This window comes from Pavona decussata, unplaced genomic scaffold (genome assembly GCF_977016875.1).
Source record: "Pavona decussata unplaced genomic scaffold, jaPavDecu1.1 SCAFFOLD_225, whole genome shotgun sequence".
NCBI lineage: Eukaryota > Metazoa > Cnidaria > Anthozoa > Scleractinia > Agariciidae > Pavona > Pavona decussata.
Window position 1 is genome coordinate 320,147 of NW_028145630.1, and position 19,921 is coordinate 340,067.

General features: G+C 37.9%; 1 protein-coding gene across 2 annotated transcripts in view; it reads right to left on the reverse strand.

Moving 5' to 3' along the window:
- LOC146458914 (uncharacterized) overlaps positions 1 to 19,921 on the reverse strand; it is a 50,203-nt gene that overhangs the window by 18,603 nt on the left and 11,679 nt on the right. For both annotated transcript variants that reach the window (XR_014858095.1, XM_085090153.1), the window contains exons 9-24: positions 19,450 to 19,648; positions 18,732 to 18,840; positions 16,936 to 17,009; positions 13,896 to 13,984; positions 12,743 to 12,921; positions 10,923 to 11,091; positions 10,021 to 10,146; positions 9,690 to 9,772; positions 8,127 to 8,253; positions 7,221 to 7,295; positions 6,599 to 6,678; positions 5,146 to 5,243; positions 3,868 to 3,968; positions 2,819 to 2,892; positions 1,895 to 2,006; positions 704 to 885 (exon numbers count right to left, since the gene is read on the reverse strand). Coding sequence is in view for 1 of the 2 variants with exons in the window: in XM_085090153.1 (XP_084946279.1) it covers positions 704 to 885; positions 1,895 to 2,006; positions 2,819 to 2,892; positions 3,868 to 3,968; positions 5,146 to 5,243; positions 6,599 to 6,678; positions 7,221 to 7,295; positions 8,127 to 8,253; positions 9,690 to 9,772; positions 10,021 to 10,146; positions 10,923 to 11,091; positions 12,743 to 12,921; positions 13,896 to 13,984; positions 16,936 to 17,009; positions 18,732 to 18,840; positions 19,450 to 19,648 (1,877 nt within the window). In the remaining variant the exon portion in view is untranslated. The remainder of the gene's footprint in view (positions 1 to 703; positions 886 to 1,894; positions 2,007 to 2,818; positions 2,893 to 3,867; positions 3,969 to 5,145; positions 5,244 to 6,598; positions 6,679 to 7,220; positions 7,296 to 8,126; positions 8,254 to 9,689; positions 9,773 to 10,020; positions 10,147 to 10,922; positions 11,092 to 12,742; positions 12,922 to 13,895; positions 13,985 to 16,935; positions 17,010 to 18,731; positions 18,841 to 19,449; positions 19,649 to 19,921) is intronic.

The following is a 19,921-nucleotide window of genomic DNA, read 5'->3' on the forward strand; positions in this document are numbered from 1 at the left end:
TACACCCTTACACACCCAGTGCTGCCCAAGGAAATAAATAAAAGCCCCACATTTCAATTTGTAATAAAAATAATCAAAAAACAAACTACAAAACTAGAAAGTTCTGTAGAAGAACTTTATTCACTCAAAGGGACTATGTCTCATCCCATTTAGCTGGTGTTTTATCAAAATCATTCTAAAATGGTGGATATGAACCATTCTTCATGAGTAAAGTGATCATACAGTGAACCATAAAGGTTATTTCTGGTGATTCCTTGAAGGACAAACAAACCTTAATAAGTTTTCAGCGTCAATTTTTTACAACACAACAGCAGGACTTGAAAACATTGGTCAGTTTTTTATGTTGCAATCAATTTTCATCCTGATCATCCAAAGACGTACACCAATAGATAGTTTCAGTGCACTAGTATAACAATTTTTAATAAAGCTGGAGTTTTATTCTTACGTTTGTTGCAAACTTGTCTAATGTTTGGCTTTACAAAGTGTCAATAAAACTGACATAGTTTCCAAAATGGTCACACCCAAAGACCTCCACTCACAGTTCAAAAATAACTGCACTGCATAAAAGGCAACTGGTGTCAGAGACTTTTGTTAATTATCTTCCTTATGGAATCAGCTTCTACACGGCTCAACAACAGCCCTGACAATTTTTTCTAGACACAACCTGACCAAACAAGCAAAACATGAAAAGCAAACAACTTACTGCTAGTGTTTGTTGTGACAACAGCAAAGTCTGAATATGGTCCTACTCCAGCACCTTGCGTATTGACTGCTTGGACCTTGAAGTAGTATGTGGTTGCTGGAATAAGACCATTCACTGTACAGGATGTGCTCATTGATTTTGATGCACAGGAAGACTCTTGGTAGCCAACATTACCTGAAGTGCTGATTGAAGACAAAGAGATTAATATAAAGTTTACAATCATGTTGGAAATAAGAAATCTTGCAATATTCATTGCAACTCCAATCCACACATGTACAGTTCTAATAATTACAATCCTGGAAAATTCTTTTTACAACCTTGTCATCAGTTTATTGCAATCCTACAATAATACCAATATACTAATTATATTAGTATTGTAGGATTGCAATAAACTGATGAACATAATTATATCAATTATCATAACTCTTACTGCAATCTGGTGTCAATTTAGTTAAACGTACATACTTAGAGTTTACAAACTCAGGACCTATTTACCACAAAAAAAAAACCTCAATAATCATTGTTGAAGATTTCTGACAATGTTTATTGAATTTGTTTTCTGCACACGCATGTTATAACAGGGGTCCAGATTGTTGGGTACAAGTGAAACGCTTTTGTCAAATTGAAACCTGCCATTCTTGTAGCAATCTGACAAAATTCATTGTAATCATACAATTCTTGCAATATTACAATATTATTACACTGCAATTTGCAATCCTGGAAAATTTACAATCTTCATAGAATATTAAAATCTGTGTTGCAATCTTACCATCTTTATTGCAATCTGACCATTTGTATTACAACCTTGCAATCCTTATTGCAATCATATGAATTTCATTACAAACCTGTAATTCTTGCTGCAGTTATCTCACAATCCTACTTCCCAACCCATTTACAATCCACACTGCAATGTCCTGTAATCATTGAACAATGTTATCCCGGAATCCTTTGACACAGCATGGTAACTCATTAGAACACATTTTTGTATTGAAAGTAATAGCTTGTAAACAGTATTAAGTTTTTCGTGATTTTCTGATTGTAATAATTACAATTCTATTTATTATTTGCAATACTGAGTATACTGAGTATACTCAGTGTCGCAAATAATAAATAGAATTTTAAAAAAAACCTTTTTAGAACACACTTCATCTGGTCATAACCATACACAGCCATTATAATAATTTACATTACCTTTGAACAACCTTGTACTTTATAGAGCTGTCTGCTTGTGCAGGAGCCTTCCACTTAACTAGAACTCTAAAGGGCCCAAGCACACTAGCGCTCACGTTCAATGGAGTGAGATCTACAAACAGAAATCACACAACACATGAACCAGTCCAGTCAGCAACCTGTGAATCGTAAAACCATTTCTGTGTGGATAGTGTCAAATGAATTTATTCTTTAAAGAATACTTTACTCAAAGAAAATTCTAAAGAAACTGCTGCACAACATTGGGATCTGCTCCTCGTCTTTCCAAACTGATTCAATGTTGTAGTGGGGGACAGCAAAAAAGCACTTCCATCAAGAACGGCCTGCTTAATGATGATCTTGTTGTAACATAGGGCTGACAACAAGCTGTGCCTGTCTATGCCCCATTCAACATTCAATTTCCATTGAGAAGCAAAACCCAGACACAAAAAGAAGGCTTAAATGCATATTTCTCAATACACCAACAACTATAAGTCTTTATTATTCAAGACATTGTAACACTGCCCAAATATGGTCAAGGTCAACTGAAGATTTGTTGTCCATAGTCAACAGATATCCTGCGATATACACGTGTAATTTCATGTGTTGGAGAGAAAAATGGCAAAATAGATCGTCTTCAGCTTTTAGATTGCAATAAAAGTGTGCTTTGTTATGAACAGTGTTGAATAACAAAACAATAACAATAACAATAACAATATTATCCTGCTCAATCTTACGGGAACATCCCTTGACTTTAGCAGATATTCTGTGTAATTTCACAGGATAATAAATTTTGCTAATTATCAGTTTGGCAAGTGTGCAGTCTCCAGTGTACTTAGTCGTGGAAGCCAAAGATTAACTGCCAACAACAAAGCTAAACTACTTTTGATACTCTGCAGACATTAAAACAATGGAAATACAACACACCCATGTAGACTTTGACTGTCGCTGACTTTCTCACAGAGCTCACGTAATTCTTTGCTGTTATTTGAACCTTGTAACTGTAAAGGAGATGCATTATGTTAGCTCTTTGTTATAAAACTTTTAGGACCTCCACTTTCCATTTTGGAAGCACAGTGTCATTAGTAGTAATTAGATCATTAGACTTTGGTCAGGAGATGGAAGGGTCCTTACTTCGTTAATTATCCTTTCATTGCCATGGGAAATGTTGTATTTTTTGTAAATCGACAACTGTGAACCCCTACACCAAAATGAAAAACTAAAACCTTAAATATCTCATTTCTGATATATATTCACCAAAATGAAAAACTAAAACCTTAAATACCTCATTTCTGATATATATTGGGTATACCCCTAAACTTAAGAGCTTAATTGGCAGATCTTAGTACATGGTGTCTTGTTAAATCTTGATTTGGTCTTAAAAGTGTGAGAGGAAAAAGTTACAAAAATGGAGGGGTGGTTAATCATGTCTCATATAGGAGGGGGTTATGATTTTATGCTTGCAATGTACAGATCTTTCCAAGGTCTGTTTGGTGTCCAAATTGTATACAAATTGACCCTGAATATTGAGCAAGTAATGACTTCTTGTGCCATATGGCACTCTTGGGAGTGAGAGGGTTGAAGTTAATTCCCTGTAACAAGAAACTACATTGTACTCCACTTTATTAAAAACTGGATCACTGTATAATGCAATGTAATAATGAAAATTGGATAAAATGTTGACTTGATATTCTGGTAACTTGCTGATAAGAATTTAACAAAACTTTATCTTCAAACTCCACCTCCTCCAAGCAGGAAAAGACAAATTTTGTTTTGGGGGCACGTGACGGGAAAGAAAAGAAGAGAGAGAGAGAGAGTACTGGGGAAAGCACCCCTCCCCTAAAAAATACAATTTAATAAAAAAAGTAAAGAAAATTGGGGGGTCTTCATTTTCAAGTTTTGGGGTCTAAGGGGGTCTTTGTTTTCAAGCCACCCTATCAAAACCTCTGTGGAGTATGCATTCAAATTAGACTTACCGCTTTGCTTGTTTAAAGCGGAGAGTAGCAACTGGATGTGACCCTTGAAACTCTGGACCACCATCATATTTCCAACTGTAAATAATGCTGCCGGCTTCCTCCTGAAAATAAAAATTGCAATACAGTTAAGACTACACAGTTCAGAGCTGTCATTAAGGGCAGTAATTCATAACACTTGCTAAGGCTGAATACCATATGACAGGGCCGGGCAAGGGGAGGCGCCAGGGCACCCCCCCCCCCCCCCTCCCAACATTCTGTGAAAAAAAAAATTATTAAGTAAAGACATTTTAAAATAAAACGTATCTTCAAGCTTCTGCTTGTAAATCCCACAACCAGGGCAGCAGGAGAAAGGCCCGGAGGCGGCTCAAAGGCTAAAAACATGGCTCCACTCAACAATGTCTCAAGAAGGGTTCCGTAATCTGACAGTACTAAACACCCACAAAGACAGAACAGACAAACTTTGCCTTGCCGAAGTGACAAATGAATTTGCTTCAATTTATTGTAACGCTAATCGGAAAAGAGATTTTGGCACATTCCAAGAATCCGATTTCATGGCAGTAAGCAAGATCAAGCCAATATTATGATGCTGCCTTTTCTCACAGAGTCTGTTAAGTGTGCATGGTTGCACAGTTTCTTTTGTTACCAACTCATTCCTCGTTTGTTATTAAACTAAATGCGTGATGAGTTGAACTGTATTAAATGATATTCAGTCGGCACCATGTTAATTGCATTTTATGCCAAAACATCTTGTTTTATTTTTAGGGTCCACCCCCAACCCCCTGCCCCGCACTTAAAAAACCCTGTATGAAACAGCCTTGATGTTACAGGTGATCTTGAAGGTTGTAGGGTCATTTTACTCAGAAATCAACAAGATTGTTACAGGTGTGAATGCAACATGTGGTCTGAAAAGACAAAAAAAGCCCAGTCTAGATAGGGTTAAGGATGGTTTGCCCACTACGATTTGTCAGCCCACTTCCATGACAGGCCCAGCAGTATCAAAGCCAGTATTGTGTGACTCGTATATTTGATTGAATTTGAATTTTGATTGACATGGTGCATCTCTGAGAGTTTTAAAGCCCCATTTGAATCAGGCCAGCTTTCATGTCACGCATCCACCATAAATCATGTGTCAAAATACACGTACAATTAAAATTTTGTGCTCCACTACTATCAGACCGGTCCACCAAATCCAGCAGAAAAATCACAAGGTATAAACCGGCCCTTAGTCACATTGCAGTCGAGACTCCATACAGCCCCACTTGTTTATTAACCACTTACACTGGAATAATTCAGACGTGCATAAAATGTGACATCCTCGTTCACTTCGGGGTTTTTAGGACTAAAGTTGATAACCATCTTCTTATCAAGCAATTTTTCTAAACAAAGATGAAAATAATAAAATAATAATTTAATGTTACAAGTTACAAGTAATTAAATTTAAAGAGAACCAGAGAAGAATGTACATGTAAGCAATAAAACACAGGACTTCCAATAACACTACAAACTGCACATTGCTTCCAAAATGCTTAAATCTGTGAAGAATTAGTAAGTAAGTGAACTTTATTTGAGACAGGGTGGCCCAATCAGCTACGGGGCTGTTATCCTGAGGGGCCCTGTATACACCTAAAATCATTATAGCAAAGGAATGTATGACAATGAACGCTTGTAGTTTAAAAACTTGCGGTCTGAGAGAAAAATTACAATATATATGATTCTAATAAACACTTTTGGGCTAAAATATTACAAGATAGAAAAAATAAATAAAACATTTGCACACTAAGAATCGTGTTTCATCATTAGTCACTTAAAAGCCTCCAAGGATGCTGCCCATTTGTAACGAGTTAAATAAAATCGCTTCAGAGTATCTAAAAGTTCTCTTCCTGAGGCTAAGTTTGGGTCTTGAAGGATGAATGTCTTCACGCCGACATGTATTGTAACTATGGAAACTGTGGTTTCTATTAAAATAACCAGAAAGATACTGGGGCACTAAGTGACCTTTCACTTCTGAAAACTATAGTTCTGATTATTGCTCAGATTATTTTTGTCTTCACAGTGACCAAATTTGTTATTTCTCCATACAATACCATCTTTGATCAAATACTCAGATAATGAGAATAAAGGTCACGATCACAAAAGACAACAAATATGTCTTGAACTTTATTACTTCTCCCAAATGCAACTTGACATCGAAGCTTATGAAATAAACAGTTAAGTTTGAACACAACATTCTCTTGTTCACTAGGGGATGTAAATGGTCCTTCAAAACCTCCGGGTCCCACAAAATTTTAGACAAATGTCACCGGTCTCGAAGTCTCGTTTTAGCGGTTATGTGCGTCTTGCAGACTCAATTTTTTCACAAAGCTGTCTTGGGGTCTTGATTTTTTGACGAACCAAGGAAGTCTTGAAGTCGCAATTTGTTGACAGATTTTCAGTACAAGTGTTTACAACTGAAGGCTCTTTTGTCAGACTCAAGCTCATTCTCATAGTTTTCAACTCTCTTAAGAGTCTGAACGTCTCACGCTTACACTAAAAACAGTTTGAAGTCTTGGTCTTGCAATTTAAAAAGTCAAATTGCCTCAGACTTGCAAAGAAAAACACTAGTCTCGCCATCTCGCAAAGTCTCACATTTACCATTCACCACCTCTTTCACTAGCCCAAAGACTTTGTAACAACATTCCAGGCAAACTCACACGCCAAGGTTTGATTGTAAACTACAGTGAATGTTACCAACCTTGAACATTGAGTTCCAATCGTGCCACAAGAATGCTACGAGTGTTAGATGCAACCACGGTCACAATATACTTTCCTGGCCTAGAAAAAAGACAAAATAATGAGTAAATATAAGCAGAAAGCAATAAGAACTATCTAAGCCTGCTATTTAAACAAAACCAAGAATACTTGGAAATGAGGCAAACTATTTATTTCAGTCATTCTTGTTTTAAAGGGCTGCATCAGCTAGTTTTGGCAATACTCTGAAAACCTGAAACAGGCTAAAGTGACTCGGGCGAGGGGGGTTGGGGGGTTGAAACTTTTAACTGACCAACTAAAAACTGAAAAACAGCAAAATAGCCCTTTCAAAATGTATTGGCAGCCAGCAATTTTCCCATCTACAGATGATGATTTGCCTCTTAATTAGTTCCCACTGATTTTCCCAAGACCCCTCTGGACTAAGATCCTTCTGCCTGCTACTCTGACATGCTCTGTTACATTTGTCTACTACAACAAAATACTTTGTATTTTGAAAGGACTGCAAAAAAACACTTACACCAATGGAAACCTGCAAACAAGAGTCCACTTTTGCTCTCAAACGAATTAATTACTGATGAAGGGAAACCAGTAAATTGATGTCTTACTTGCTATACTGGTGCTGACGAAAAGCAAACTCCTTTCCAGCTCCTGACTCTCCGTGTTCATCACCATAAAACCACCTGGAAATCAATTATCAAATCTATAGATCTAAGATTGATCACTTAATATTCACTAGCTAGAAGTTGATGAACATACAACTTTACAGATTGATTGATTGATTGATTGATTGATTGATTGAGTGTGTCCACCGCGGCCATGTTGAAGGACTAAAACAATAGAAGATATTTGTATAAAAATAGAATACATTTCCCAAAGGAAAATCATTGTATTGTTTCGGCCCTCCAACATGGCCGTCGTGCACACAATATTGATTGGTTGGTTGGTTGGTGGATGGATGGATGGATGGATGGATGGATGGATGGATGGATGGATATTTATTAATTGATTGTTCCATTTACTTCTTTAATTATTTCTTTACTTTTTGGGAAATGTAAATTTAATTGAAAAAAATTACATTAAATCATGTGACAAGCTAGAAGGCTTACAGGACACCACAGGACTAATGTGAGATGTAAAGCCTCCTTCATTGAAAGTACACTAGAAAAATAGATATTAATCAAGGCGTCAGCCACATGACATGCAAGAAAAGAACCAAAAAAATAACAATTTATTGCTCATATTACCAACAGTTTCTACTGAGTTTTTACTGATAAAAAGCTTATTATAAACCCTTTCTGAAAAAAAAAAAAAAAAAAGAGCAGAATTTGCACCATTGAAAAGCTCACAAACTTAACAACTTAGCTGGAAATCATTCAGTTTCAGTGACCTAAAATTCATTATAAACTAACATACAAAACAGTATTAAATTACCACCCAATATAATTGAAAAGGATCTTAATAATATTTACATACATGTATATACTTGTTGAGACATTTTATAGCTAACTCACCTAAAATTAATATTTGGATAATATCCAATAAGAACACCAGCCTTGAAAGAAGCTGTTTTTCCAGTTTCTATTGCATAAATGCCATCTTCATTCATCGAAGTGCAGTTCAGGGTTAAATTAAAAAGTTCTACAAAAAAATGTGGATCAATAAAATAATTTAAACCATTTTAATAAATGCAGCAATTTTGAAAATCTGAAAACTGGTATGGATTCTGGAAACAGCTTTGAAAATGGGTACAAATATTAGAGGCCAGGGGCATAAAGGGGTACTGGAAAATTACATATTTTTGTCCAAAATATCGTCAGGGTTTGGAGAACTGAGCTGCACATCCCCTGAGGAACCAATATTGTACATCATTTTAAGGATGTCATAAATATAAGCTTTAAGCAGGCTTGCGGCTGTTTTTCTGGACTTATGGTGGAAGTTTTGAAATTACAATCTCCTATAGAAGATAAACTTTGATCTCCTTCATACTACATCAACATTTCAACATACGATCAAAGTTAATATCATCAGTTTCCAAGCAACAACTATTACCATAGCAAGGGTAGCGCATAGCCTCTCATTTTAAACATTGTCGATTACCTCGAAATCTAGGCAGACACTTTGTGACGAAACTTTACTACGGTGCCAACTAATACCAAAGTATTTTTGGACAGTTTATCACTATACGGGAAAAGCAGATCTTTGCAAGGGCTATTGGAATCCAAAAAGAAAATTGGGGGTAAACATGCATTTTTTTAGAGATAATTAAGCCACAATTATTCTAAAACGCCGTAAAATAAAAAGCAATGTATGGCATTTTCTACCAAATTGAAGCTTTATCATCTCTGAAAAATGAATGGTGACCCCCTAATTTTCATTTTAAGCACCAAGAGCTGAGTTCTGCTTTCTCCGCGTAGTTTTAAACCGCACAAAAATATCCCTGTATTATTAGGAAACACGAGTATCTCCTGATGCGCAGAACGTATGCGCATTAAGAAGTTTTAGGCTTAAGAACCAAAACCGGTGTTAGATAAGAAGGCTAAATCTTGGTCAAGTTTCAGTCATTATTCACTTTCTCCGACCAAGAGTTTTATTTTGTCTGCCAGGACTATTTCACTGTTATTCACGTGCTTTGAATATTTATATTTTTTTCATTCTGAGTGTTCAACAATCCCATACATATTTTCGTCCACGCAATTTCTTCCTCTGCACAAGAAAAACATCTGAGGAGAGAGGAAATTGCAAGACTATACCATAACTTAGTCTCCTGTCTTGCATGGTAATGTACCCAACCAGATGTGAAATTTCACACTTTGTAGTCATACTCGTACTACATTCTTAAGGTCTCAAAAGACAACCTTTAGTTGCTCAGGTCACAAATGAAGACTGCCAGCTACTTATGGCAGCCCTGACATTCTAAACCTAACTAGTACACGCAATTTCAAAGGAATCTAAAGTACTGGCGGAAAGCCAGACAGAAAAACAAACAAATGGACATTATGTCTTCAATGTTCACCACATACTGTAACTTAAGCAGCCATCAATTATCATTCAAGAAAGTGAGCAGACATTCTTACCTTTGACAGGACAAGGGGTTGAAACAGGCAGGAAGTCTTTCGCTGATCCGTTTACACATGTATCTCCTGTTATTTTACGGTACCTGAAAGCCCATTCAGAAGAAAACAGAACAAATCTCTAGTAAGAAACCATTTAGCACCAAACAGATACATGCTTATTATAATGTTTTAATTTGGTGTGTAGTATTAATAATCATGTATACATAAAAATAAAACTTTTTGTTTGTAATTTGACAAAAACAACAAAACTCATAACAACATACAGTCATACTACACAACAAAATGTCAAATATTTTATAAATAAATATAATATTTTTCTGAGCTGCCTCACCCTTGAGTTCTGGTGTAGTTGGTGCCTTCTGGACAGTTCTCGGGAATAAGCTGGTGATCCAGGTCCACACCTTCCCGGATTGGAGTACACTTCTCATCAAATACCTTTCTTTGAAATCCATAGTCACTGAAATCACAAGGCAGTTCATTTTTTTTCACGATAGCTGGTAACATTTACGTGACTCAACAGTAAAAGTAACTGCTTGCTGCCTCCTAACAAGAATGCTGATACAGTCAGCTCCAATGTAACATCTTCGTGGTTACTGAAGACTAGACTTTTCCACTTTGTTTTTAACGTGTGGTGAAATAAATAAATAGAAAAAGAATGGGACAAATAGGAATCTTCCCTCGATGCTGTGCAAAGACAATGGGAAGGGATAATGATATCCCAAAAATATCCACGTAGAAAAGAGGTGGGAAAAAAACATGTATTTGTGCCATGACAGCAAGCTGGAAAGCAAGGTGACTTGCAATATTAATCAAAACCACATCATTTTGCCAACACCAATATAACTTGTCTAGTAATAATCAAACAAAATAAAGATTAGGGAGTGCATTTGATTATCTCAATTCCAGGCTTTCTCTCCTTTGCCAAGTTGGTGATAATGTCATCTGCAACTGCAAAATCTGCAGGGGATGCTAGATGCACCTCCCAAGATCCATTCATTCATTCATTGATTGTCCCACACAATCTCGACTCCAAACGCAAGAAGATAATGAGTGCGTTCTTTCTATGTCAAAGCCAATTATTATCTCCAGTGTATAGAGATGTAGTTAGCATTAGATGTTTTGATTACTTATTCCTATTAATTTCCCCCCAAAAGGGAGATTCTCGTGCTTGGTCTCAGGGGGTAAAAGACAAAGATAGCTATGGGGTATCTCAGTGAGTCATGTGACCTTTACCATTGAAAATCATCCTTAGTGCAAGGACAGTTGTTAATATCCACAGCTCTCTTGAATTCCCGTCCCATGTGGCAATGAATGGTCCAATTTCTAGTTTCAAACTGCCGTTGTCGACCCAAGAGACATGAATCATTCCAATAGGTATAACCAGAAGAATTACAGACTGGACCTAAATTGGAAAAAAACAATTAATATTTAGTTTAGTTTTGTTGTGTCAAGAGACAGCATTTTTTTGTGCAACTTAACTTTCTTTCTCTGCAAGGTGTGTTATGCACTTGCATTGTGCAGGTTGCCTTGCTACATGTTTAAAAAATTAACAATCTTTGAGCATTTTACCACAGCATATCTCAAACACACAATTCAGTGATACTATACAGTTTTCTTATAAATAACTCCACTATCAAAACAAGTGAATAATTTGTGAACAAATGCAAATGTTAGATTTTGCATTTAGCCCTTTTTAAGTCACCCTGGAAAAGTGTTGCTTTCCAGGAGCTAAGGAACGAAAGAAGAGGAAAACCTTTTTCTCGCACACTGCTGGGAGCCTGGGTGCTTGTGCATAGGGGGTGTCAGGTCACATGGTCTGTTCTTGTTGTCAGTTTTCTTGTTGCCGTTCACCATTGCCTGACCTCCCTCCCAACCATCTTTCTAGAAAGTGTAGTTAACTGTAGTACAATTTTCAATGTTGTTAGTTGCTTGGGAGGCCCTTGTAACCTTGTATCCTGTGGGGTTGTTCATGTTCATTCTTGTACGTCCACAGTTCTAATTTTCCTAGTAGGTTTTTGCTCAATTGTTGTTACATTTATACATCAATCAATGAAGGTCAGGCTGCAGGGTTTGGCTTGGCATGGCTCCCACATGGGTGTGTGAGAAAAAATAATTGAGGGCTGTTGGGGCAAAAAAGGTGTAAATGACTTTTTTGCCTTAAATGGAAATTGCTCCAAATAAACCCTATTTTGGCACAGAGGCAACATTTTTGGGTTAGCTTAATAATGCATCTTTTACCTTTGGAGCAAAATGCAAAAAAGCTTATTATAGCTTATTACTTTTCAATAAACAACAAGAGGCCCACACAAAAGAGATATCGAAGCTCAACCAATTTCTCTTGTATGTGAGACTGAACCAAGTCAAGTGAAGCATTCATTTGGTAGTTGTGAACAAAAGAAATCAGTCAAGAGTCCTTATCTCCTTTGTGTTGGTTGCTTGCGTTTTCCAGGGTTCGTACTCTTTTGAGCTTTTGAAATTCCATGACTTTCCATGACCTACTCCATGGCTTCTCCAAGTTTTCAATGACCTAAATTTGACCATTTTCTTGGAAATCATCTTTCATTTTGGGTACGTTTTCACTATTTTCTTTGCAAACAAACCCAATTTATTTTGCACTCTTTTACAAACATCATTTTCCATGACTTTCCATGACCCACACCTAAATTTCATGACTTTCCAGGCCTGAAAAATGAAATTCTAAAATTCCATGACTTTCCAGGTTTTCCATGACCCGTACGAACCCTGTTTTCTATTTCTATTTCTATTTCTACTTCTTCTTCATTTTGCATTTTGCTCCAAAAATAAATACACAATTAAGCCTCTTGCAAAATAAGCAGTCTCTCTGGCAAAATAGGGCTAATTTGGAGCAATTTTGGTTTTAAGACATAAAATGTGCACACACATGTCTCTCTTGCCCAGAATCCTTCAATTATATAACTGTTTCGTACAAGAAAACCATTAGTCAAGACTGAATGTCCAAAAAAGTTTTGCTTAGAGCACTTGAGGCTTATAGGTCAAAATGGACCAATTAAGTCCTTCAATTCTATGCCCACCTAAGACTGCCGTCATGTTCAAATAAAACACTGTCCAAGTGTCTCCTTGACCATTCGTTGTTCCATAAATGAGGAAAACTGGTAGTCGTTCACCAGGTTGGGTTACAACATCACGAGCAAGGACAAATAAAGAGCTGAAAGTGTAGGATCTCCAACTTATTCCTCCATCAATGCTGAACCTGTTGTGATGTAAAAACAGTTGACTTGTGAACTCAGGGCTCAACAGATCAAAGTCCCTTCCTGTGAAAGAACTTGTATTCAACTGCAAAATGAACTTGTAACATCTCATCCAGGACAAGTTTGCTTTGCAGCCAGGGATGTTAAATAAACAAACAGCACGGCCGTAGGAGATAAAAATAATTAACGCTCCAGGGGTGTTTTGGATCTTACTCAGCAGTGTTTATATACTGAGTACATCTAGCAGTCACAAAGATTTTTGCCTTTTTGTTTTTTTTGTCTGATTGCCACAGCTTAAAATCAAAAGAATCAAAAGCAAAGTGAACACTCATGCTTCCAATCTGTGAATCCATCCTGGGTTTCAGTGATAAGAAACAACTGCTTCATGGAGAATCAAACCACAGTTCAGCAAATAAGAACAAGGAGGAAGCGTGGTCGGGTGGTTCGGGCGCCGGACTTGAAATCCAGTGGTCCCGGGTTCAAGTCCTGCTCTGACCGCTAGCTGGAGTTGTTTCTCAGTAGCCCCAAGTTCAACTCCTCGGACGCGCTTGTAAATAGCCAGCTGGGATTTTTAACCATGTTATTTTCAATTTATACTATTTCTTTACGAGGTTTAATGCTCAGCCCCACTAGCACTTGTGTTATAAACACTGCCGAGGGTAAATAAAGTTTATCATCATCATCATCATCATCATCATCATCACCATCACCATCACCATCACCATCACCATCACCATCACCATCACCATCACCATCACCATCACCATCACCATCACCATCACCATCATCATCATCATCATCATTATTATTATTATTATAAGATACATGTTTCCAAGATTGGAAAGAAATATTGATCAAAACCAAGTTTATTTGAAGCACCAAACATACATGTGCTTTCAAAATCTAGATGCTGAACAGGTCAAATTTTCTCTGCCAGAGCCAATAAAGCATCAACTGATTTAAGTCTGTTGTTTACCTTAGTATCTTGGTGTAACGTCTATAGGGTACAGCTATTATCACTCCTCCGTGGTCACCAAAAGTAAACACATACTTCCCTCGCAGAACCTGTCAATTGAAATAAGAATGATGGTCTCAAACATCACTTGTGCCTTTGTAGGTCAGAGAAAAGACTTCGTAAACTTCGAAAACGAAGCGCAAACCAACGAAAAAAAATACAGAGCAATGTTTTGCCATTAATTCCAAGGCCACGTGCGAAAATTCAGGCACTTTTGACGAAAGAAAATTTCAAGCAAATTTTCCACCTAGCATAGTTTTCCACCAAGCCCTTCGTTTTTTGTCGTAAACGAAGACCAAACTGGCGAAAAAAATACACCCAAACCCTGCTTATTAAAAAAAAAAAAGAAAAAGAGACCGTGAGTGGAAAGAAAAATAGAGTTATGCGTGCATCGATCCGGCTACCTAACCCAGTCAGCATTCCACTCGCCTAATCGAGTGTGCCACGGCGGCATATACTAGCTGTTACTGTTTCAATAAAGGTTTATAATACCATTGTTATTCATATCGAACTTGAAATTTCCCGCTCGGTTGATTTTACGAAAAAAGAACTTAATCGGTTTCTTTTGTTTCCGCTTTGAATAAAAGAATGCAAAGAACACCGATGCGTTTTTTGCTTAAAGGGGAAGTATCATGGGGTTTTTGATACCTTTTCAGGGCTTGAAATAATTTCCGGAGATTCTCCGGACACGATGACTGGCCCAATTCATTTTAGCTCGGTCACGTACCGTTTCTGGCCGGTCAAATTATATAAAATAAATTACTCTTAAAACAGGGGCCCATGAACCAAAACTGGCGTTATATATTTCCACAAATGTTTTAACCACTTTACAGCACTCATTGTCAACAACAAAAGTAAATTACAGCAGCAAAATGAAAATAAGCTTACAGCGTATGTGTATACGTACTGTACACTGTCTGTAAGACTAACCCACAACACGTTAAATATCGTTATCATATACATTAAATTTGTAAATAAGTAAATGCACAGTAAATGCCTCCAAATATAATGATTTCTGGTGTACGTATCACGGTGTGAGATCTTGATCCTTAAACTCTGCCAGTAATCCATGTTTATACTCCTCGTTACTAGCCTGCGTAGCTGGCGGTATTGTAGGCGCGCGTGAGCCGATAGAAGCAAGCGGCGAAACCGCGAGGAGAATGGTATTTCTCGTGGCTTCGCCGCTCGCTTTAAGCAGCTCCGCGCCAAAACTTTATTTCACGCGCGCCTACAATACCGCCAGCTACGCAGGCTACCTCGTTACAAGAGATTCATCGAGAAAAGCTTAGTAACCAGGCATTTTAACTTGGATGTGCCGGAACCGGGAGACACATCAAGTGTTCAAGAAATATGGTAAAATTTGAAAGTCTGGAAATGTTATTTATTGACAACTGCCAAGAAATTTCTCAGGAAAGTTATAAAATATCTCCCTCTAAGCAACACAAACATCTCAAGCTTTTGCGTGAGGCACACAACCGAGAAGCTCTTTCCGTACATTGTGTTGTTGAGCTGTTGAAGTACACTAACAGTAAAGTACTTTTAGATATTCGAGGGCATTACTTCACACAAGAAGACTTTGATTACATCACTCGGGAACATTACAATGCACAGGATAGAATCGAAGAAGTTGGCGATTATCAACATATGATCACACGCCTGCTGCGCGGGTTCCCGTGACGTGACGTGACGTACTGTATGCACATCTGGCTTTTACTTAACTCGCAAATCTTTAGATATATACATTTTTCTGTAACACGTTCTATGACAATCACAACCAGTTTTTGTTTGAATGTTTTTCATTTTGTGGTATCTCTATAGGCCAATAATATCTGGCAAATGTTAAAATGTTTGTACATTGATTCAGGTTCACGGATGTTTATCATTGCATAACCTTTTATGTTTATATTACGCACGCCAAAGATAAACACACAGATAAACTTGCGAAGATTGGAATAACTATTGGTTTTATAAAGTATATTTCCTTTGCTTTTGTACTTTGATTATATTTATTCTGGGCTGAGGAATTACTTTATATGCAGGGAGAAATGCAAAACTTGAAAATTAACTGATAAAAGTGAATAAGAAAAGAAATTATTTTTAACTTTGTGACTGGAAGTGCGTGAACCCCGATGTCTGTTTTCAATGCCCGGATTGTAAACAACGGTTCTTGTTGCATTTCACCCAGGATTTCAGATCAAAGTTCCGCAAATGACAATACACAGCGACTTGCTACAACTGAAACAACTGAACAGCATGGAAATTTTTAATTTATTTCATTTTTAAAACGATCAAATGTGACCGGTCAACATGACCGCCAAGACGAAAGGTTGACCGGTCAACTCCCAAATCAGTCCGGACATTGTCCGTTGACCGGCCGTTATTTCGAGCCCTGCTTTTGTTAAAAAATTATGAAATAAGACCTTCAGTCAGCTGCCAAATAATTATAGAATGACGAGAGGAAAGAAATCAACTTAATTCTTGAAAGGAACAACTCGTGATCTGTTCTAGCGCATTTTGGAAACAAAAATGCGAGAACTTGAAAAACATTAGCCTAACATTTTTCAAGTTTCAATCCATACCAGCCTACTCTGCCTCTGGCCAGAGGCACTTGTTGCAGAGCAAATAAAGTACTCTAAGGAAACCTTCCTCTGCTGTTGCAGAAGATAACTAACTTAAACGAAAAGGCATCCTTAGGTTTGCTGGATACTGCACCAGGAAACCATGTCATTTGGCAACCAGCTTACAGGAAGCATCAAAGGGAGGTTAGTAATATTCAGTCAGTTCAGTCAGTATAACAGTTGCCTGGGGGCCTCGCATGGAATCCCATGGTTGGGTTGCAGGGACTGCCAGCCATGGGAGCAGTACCCAGTCTAGGGGCTTGCTTGCTGGCCTCCAATGAAAGCCCCTAGACATCCCAAGCACCAAACATCCATACAGCAATGCAGTTATGTAACTATATTTATGGCAGATTCCTCTGTTGACCTACAGAAGATCATCTTACCCGGTTCCATTCATAGCCTCCATCTAAAGACACAAAGAGGTCAGGATATATCTTGAGGTTGGTGCTGGCCACACCTGAGAAAGAACAGTTACTGTAAGAATTAAAGGGAAAAACCATCACAGAAACATAACAATGCCTACCATATGCTGAACAATTCAGCATATTGCAGGCTGCATCTTACAAAGGTCTCCTCATTTCTGTGTCAGAGCCATCCAGTATTTATAAGTCACAATCCTGTCGACATTTGGCACATTGGATGCAAAATGTATGCCAATTTGAAGTAAATCTCTGCATATTTTAGGACTGTAAATTATCCACCATGTTATTATTAAATAAACAAGAGACAACACTGCAATTATGTACAAAACTCAAGCGGCCGTGAGAAGAAAGCCTGAAAAATTCAGGCTAAATTCACAAAACGTCCAATTCCCAGTTGGTTTGACAGTGTAACTCCTTTGGTATAGTACGGTACCGGTATTGCAGAGGTCATGTGTTTGAATTCCATTCAAACCTGAACTGTTTTCAGGAATTCTTTTTGCAACTGCTTAATAAATTGTTTACATAACTGTGATGGTCTGTCATTTATTGATTCTTTCATCCGCAGAACTTCACATATACACACATTGCCATCATCTTCTTTAAATTACTACTGCAAGGCTGGGGGGGGGGGGGGGGGGTTTGGGTACACTTAGATTAGTGACAAAAGAGGTGAAAATGGGACCAAGTTGTTACGTAGGCCCACAAAAATTAATGTCCAACTTAGCCTCCCACGCTGCTGTCTTAGGGGTTCGTCACGCGTTCCTGCCCCACGAACGTCTGCTGAAACAAACAGCCACTTCCGTTCGTCGACTGCGGACCAATCAGGAGCCGTTTCCCAACTTTGGGTAAACTCGTGTTTGATATTAAAAATATTACCCTAGACAGGATGGCGGACTTAAATGTGGTTTTTGGTCATGTGTGCCAAACGTTTGGTATTAGGGAGTTGAATGCGTATATCAAAGAGAAGTCATAATGCAATTTGCGCAGAAGAAAACTAATGTGTTCGTAAACCTTCCAACTGGTTATGGAAAGTCACTTATTTATCAAGCTCTATTGTTTGTTTACAATTCAATTCTTGAAGCTGCTGGTCACTGATCGTTGTTGTGGTTTTGCCGCTTGTAAATCTTATGAAAGACATGGTAGACAAATTGGCAAATCTTGGAATTCTTGCCACTTCTCTCAGTGAAATCACTGAAGAAAATGCAGGGTGTTGTGGAAGGAAAAATTTCAATCGTATAAACTATATGCAAGTCCGGAAGCGAAAATATCTCCACGGGGTTGATGATTTTCGTTGTTTCGCAGTATGTGATGGGCTTTACTTGTCATAATGAGTCAATGCTGATTGGTCTGTTCAGACAAAGGCAATTTGCTGACGAACGGAAGTGGCTGTTAGTTTCAGCAGACGTTCGTGGGGCAGGAACGCGTGACGAACCCCTAAGAACGTCTGCGTGGGAGGCTATGTCCAACTGGACAGAACATATCCACCCGAAGTCCACTTTTCTCTGCACAAAACGTAAACTACTGTCAGTACCTACCAACTGAAAACAACAACAACAAAAAAAAACTCTACAGCTGTATTTTTGCCCGACCATGGCAACCGGGCTACAACATAAAACTTCAAAAATATTTCATATTATCGTGTTTTGAAAGAAACTAAAATGTTTAAAAAACACCGGTCCTGAATAATGTACACAGCTACATGATTACATCAATTAAGTCTGCACTTCATTAGAAACATTAAGTTGTGAATTACTTACCCAAAGCTATAACCAGCCCAGGAGCAGATTTACTTGAAGTCAATCGATCAGACGGCGATACACGATACACAGCACCATAGAGGAGATTGAAATGAAGAGAGCAACTGGGCTGCAAAAGGGAAGTTCAACACAAGCTGTTAATTCCAGTGGTAGAGATATCACACACCACAATGATTAAATTATCTTTATTATCAACAATAGGGAACTTACTAGGCAACAATGAAGGCAACACCAATGAAAACATCACTTGCATTTAATTTACATAAATTCACACTACAAATAATTTATTGTAAGAATTCTTCAAATTCATTCAACTTGTACAAATGGAAAATTATGTGGCCAAACTATCCAGCCGATCTAAATTGGTAGCAAGGACATTCAAAAGTTAAGAGTGCATTCACCATGGTGTGCTCATATTGCATGCTCTCCACACCACCTTGAATTTGCTCCTTTTGCAGAGGTCAGCAAAGACTTTACATAAATATACCAAAATATATTAATAATTTTATAACTCCTCTCTAGGGTGATGACTGCTGCCATCACTGTTTCCTAAATTTCATATTACCAACAGACCCATCATCATCATCATCATCATCATCACCTCTGCCATCACCAGAAGACTGAAAGGCGAAAATGCATTCACTCGCAGTGAGGACAAAACAAGGAAAGGAAAAACAGTTAAGAAAGACCCAAACGTGCACCATTTGGGAATACTCACCAGATAACAATTAATTCTGGCACCACGGATATCCGTGGTCGGAGATCGGATTCGCTGCCAACTTCCACCTCTGTTGTAAGTGATGAGTGACAGAAGATGTCGCTTGCCAACTGGACCAGGGGTTAACTGAGTGGCAATGTAAATACCTCGCATCCCCTTGATTTTATCCACATCAACAAATGCATACGGTATCACAGTTCTAAAGAAAACAATAAGTTTTGTTGAGAAAACTGACTACAGCCAAGCACAAGAAATTATAAAAAACTGAAAGGAAAGGATTTAGTTTGGAATTTCACAACTGCTTGAGGGTGGAGCGAGAGCTTTTTGAGGTTTATTGAAGCAGTGAGGGTAGCTTAAGACAGGCAGGAATGGTAGAGGCTTGTGGAGACGGTATGTGGTTCATCCACAGCAGTAACAGAGTGAGTGGAGTGAGTTTATTAATTTTGTGTTATCACCTTACAGGTATCCCCTA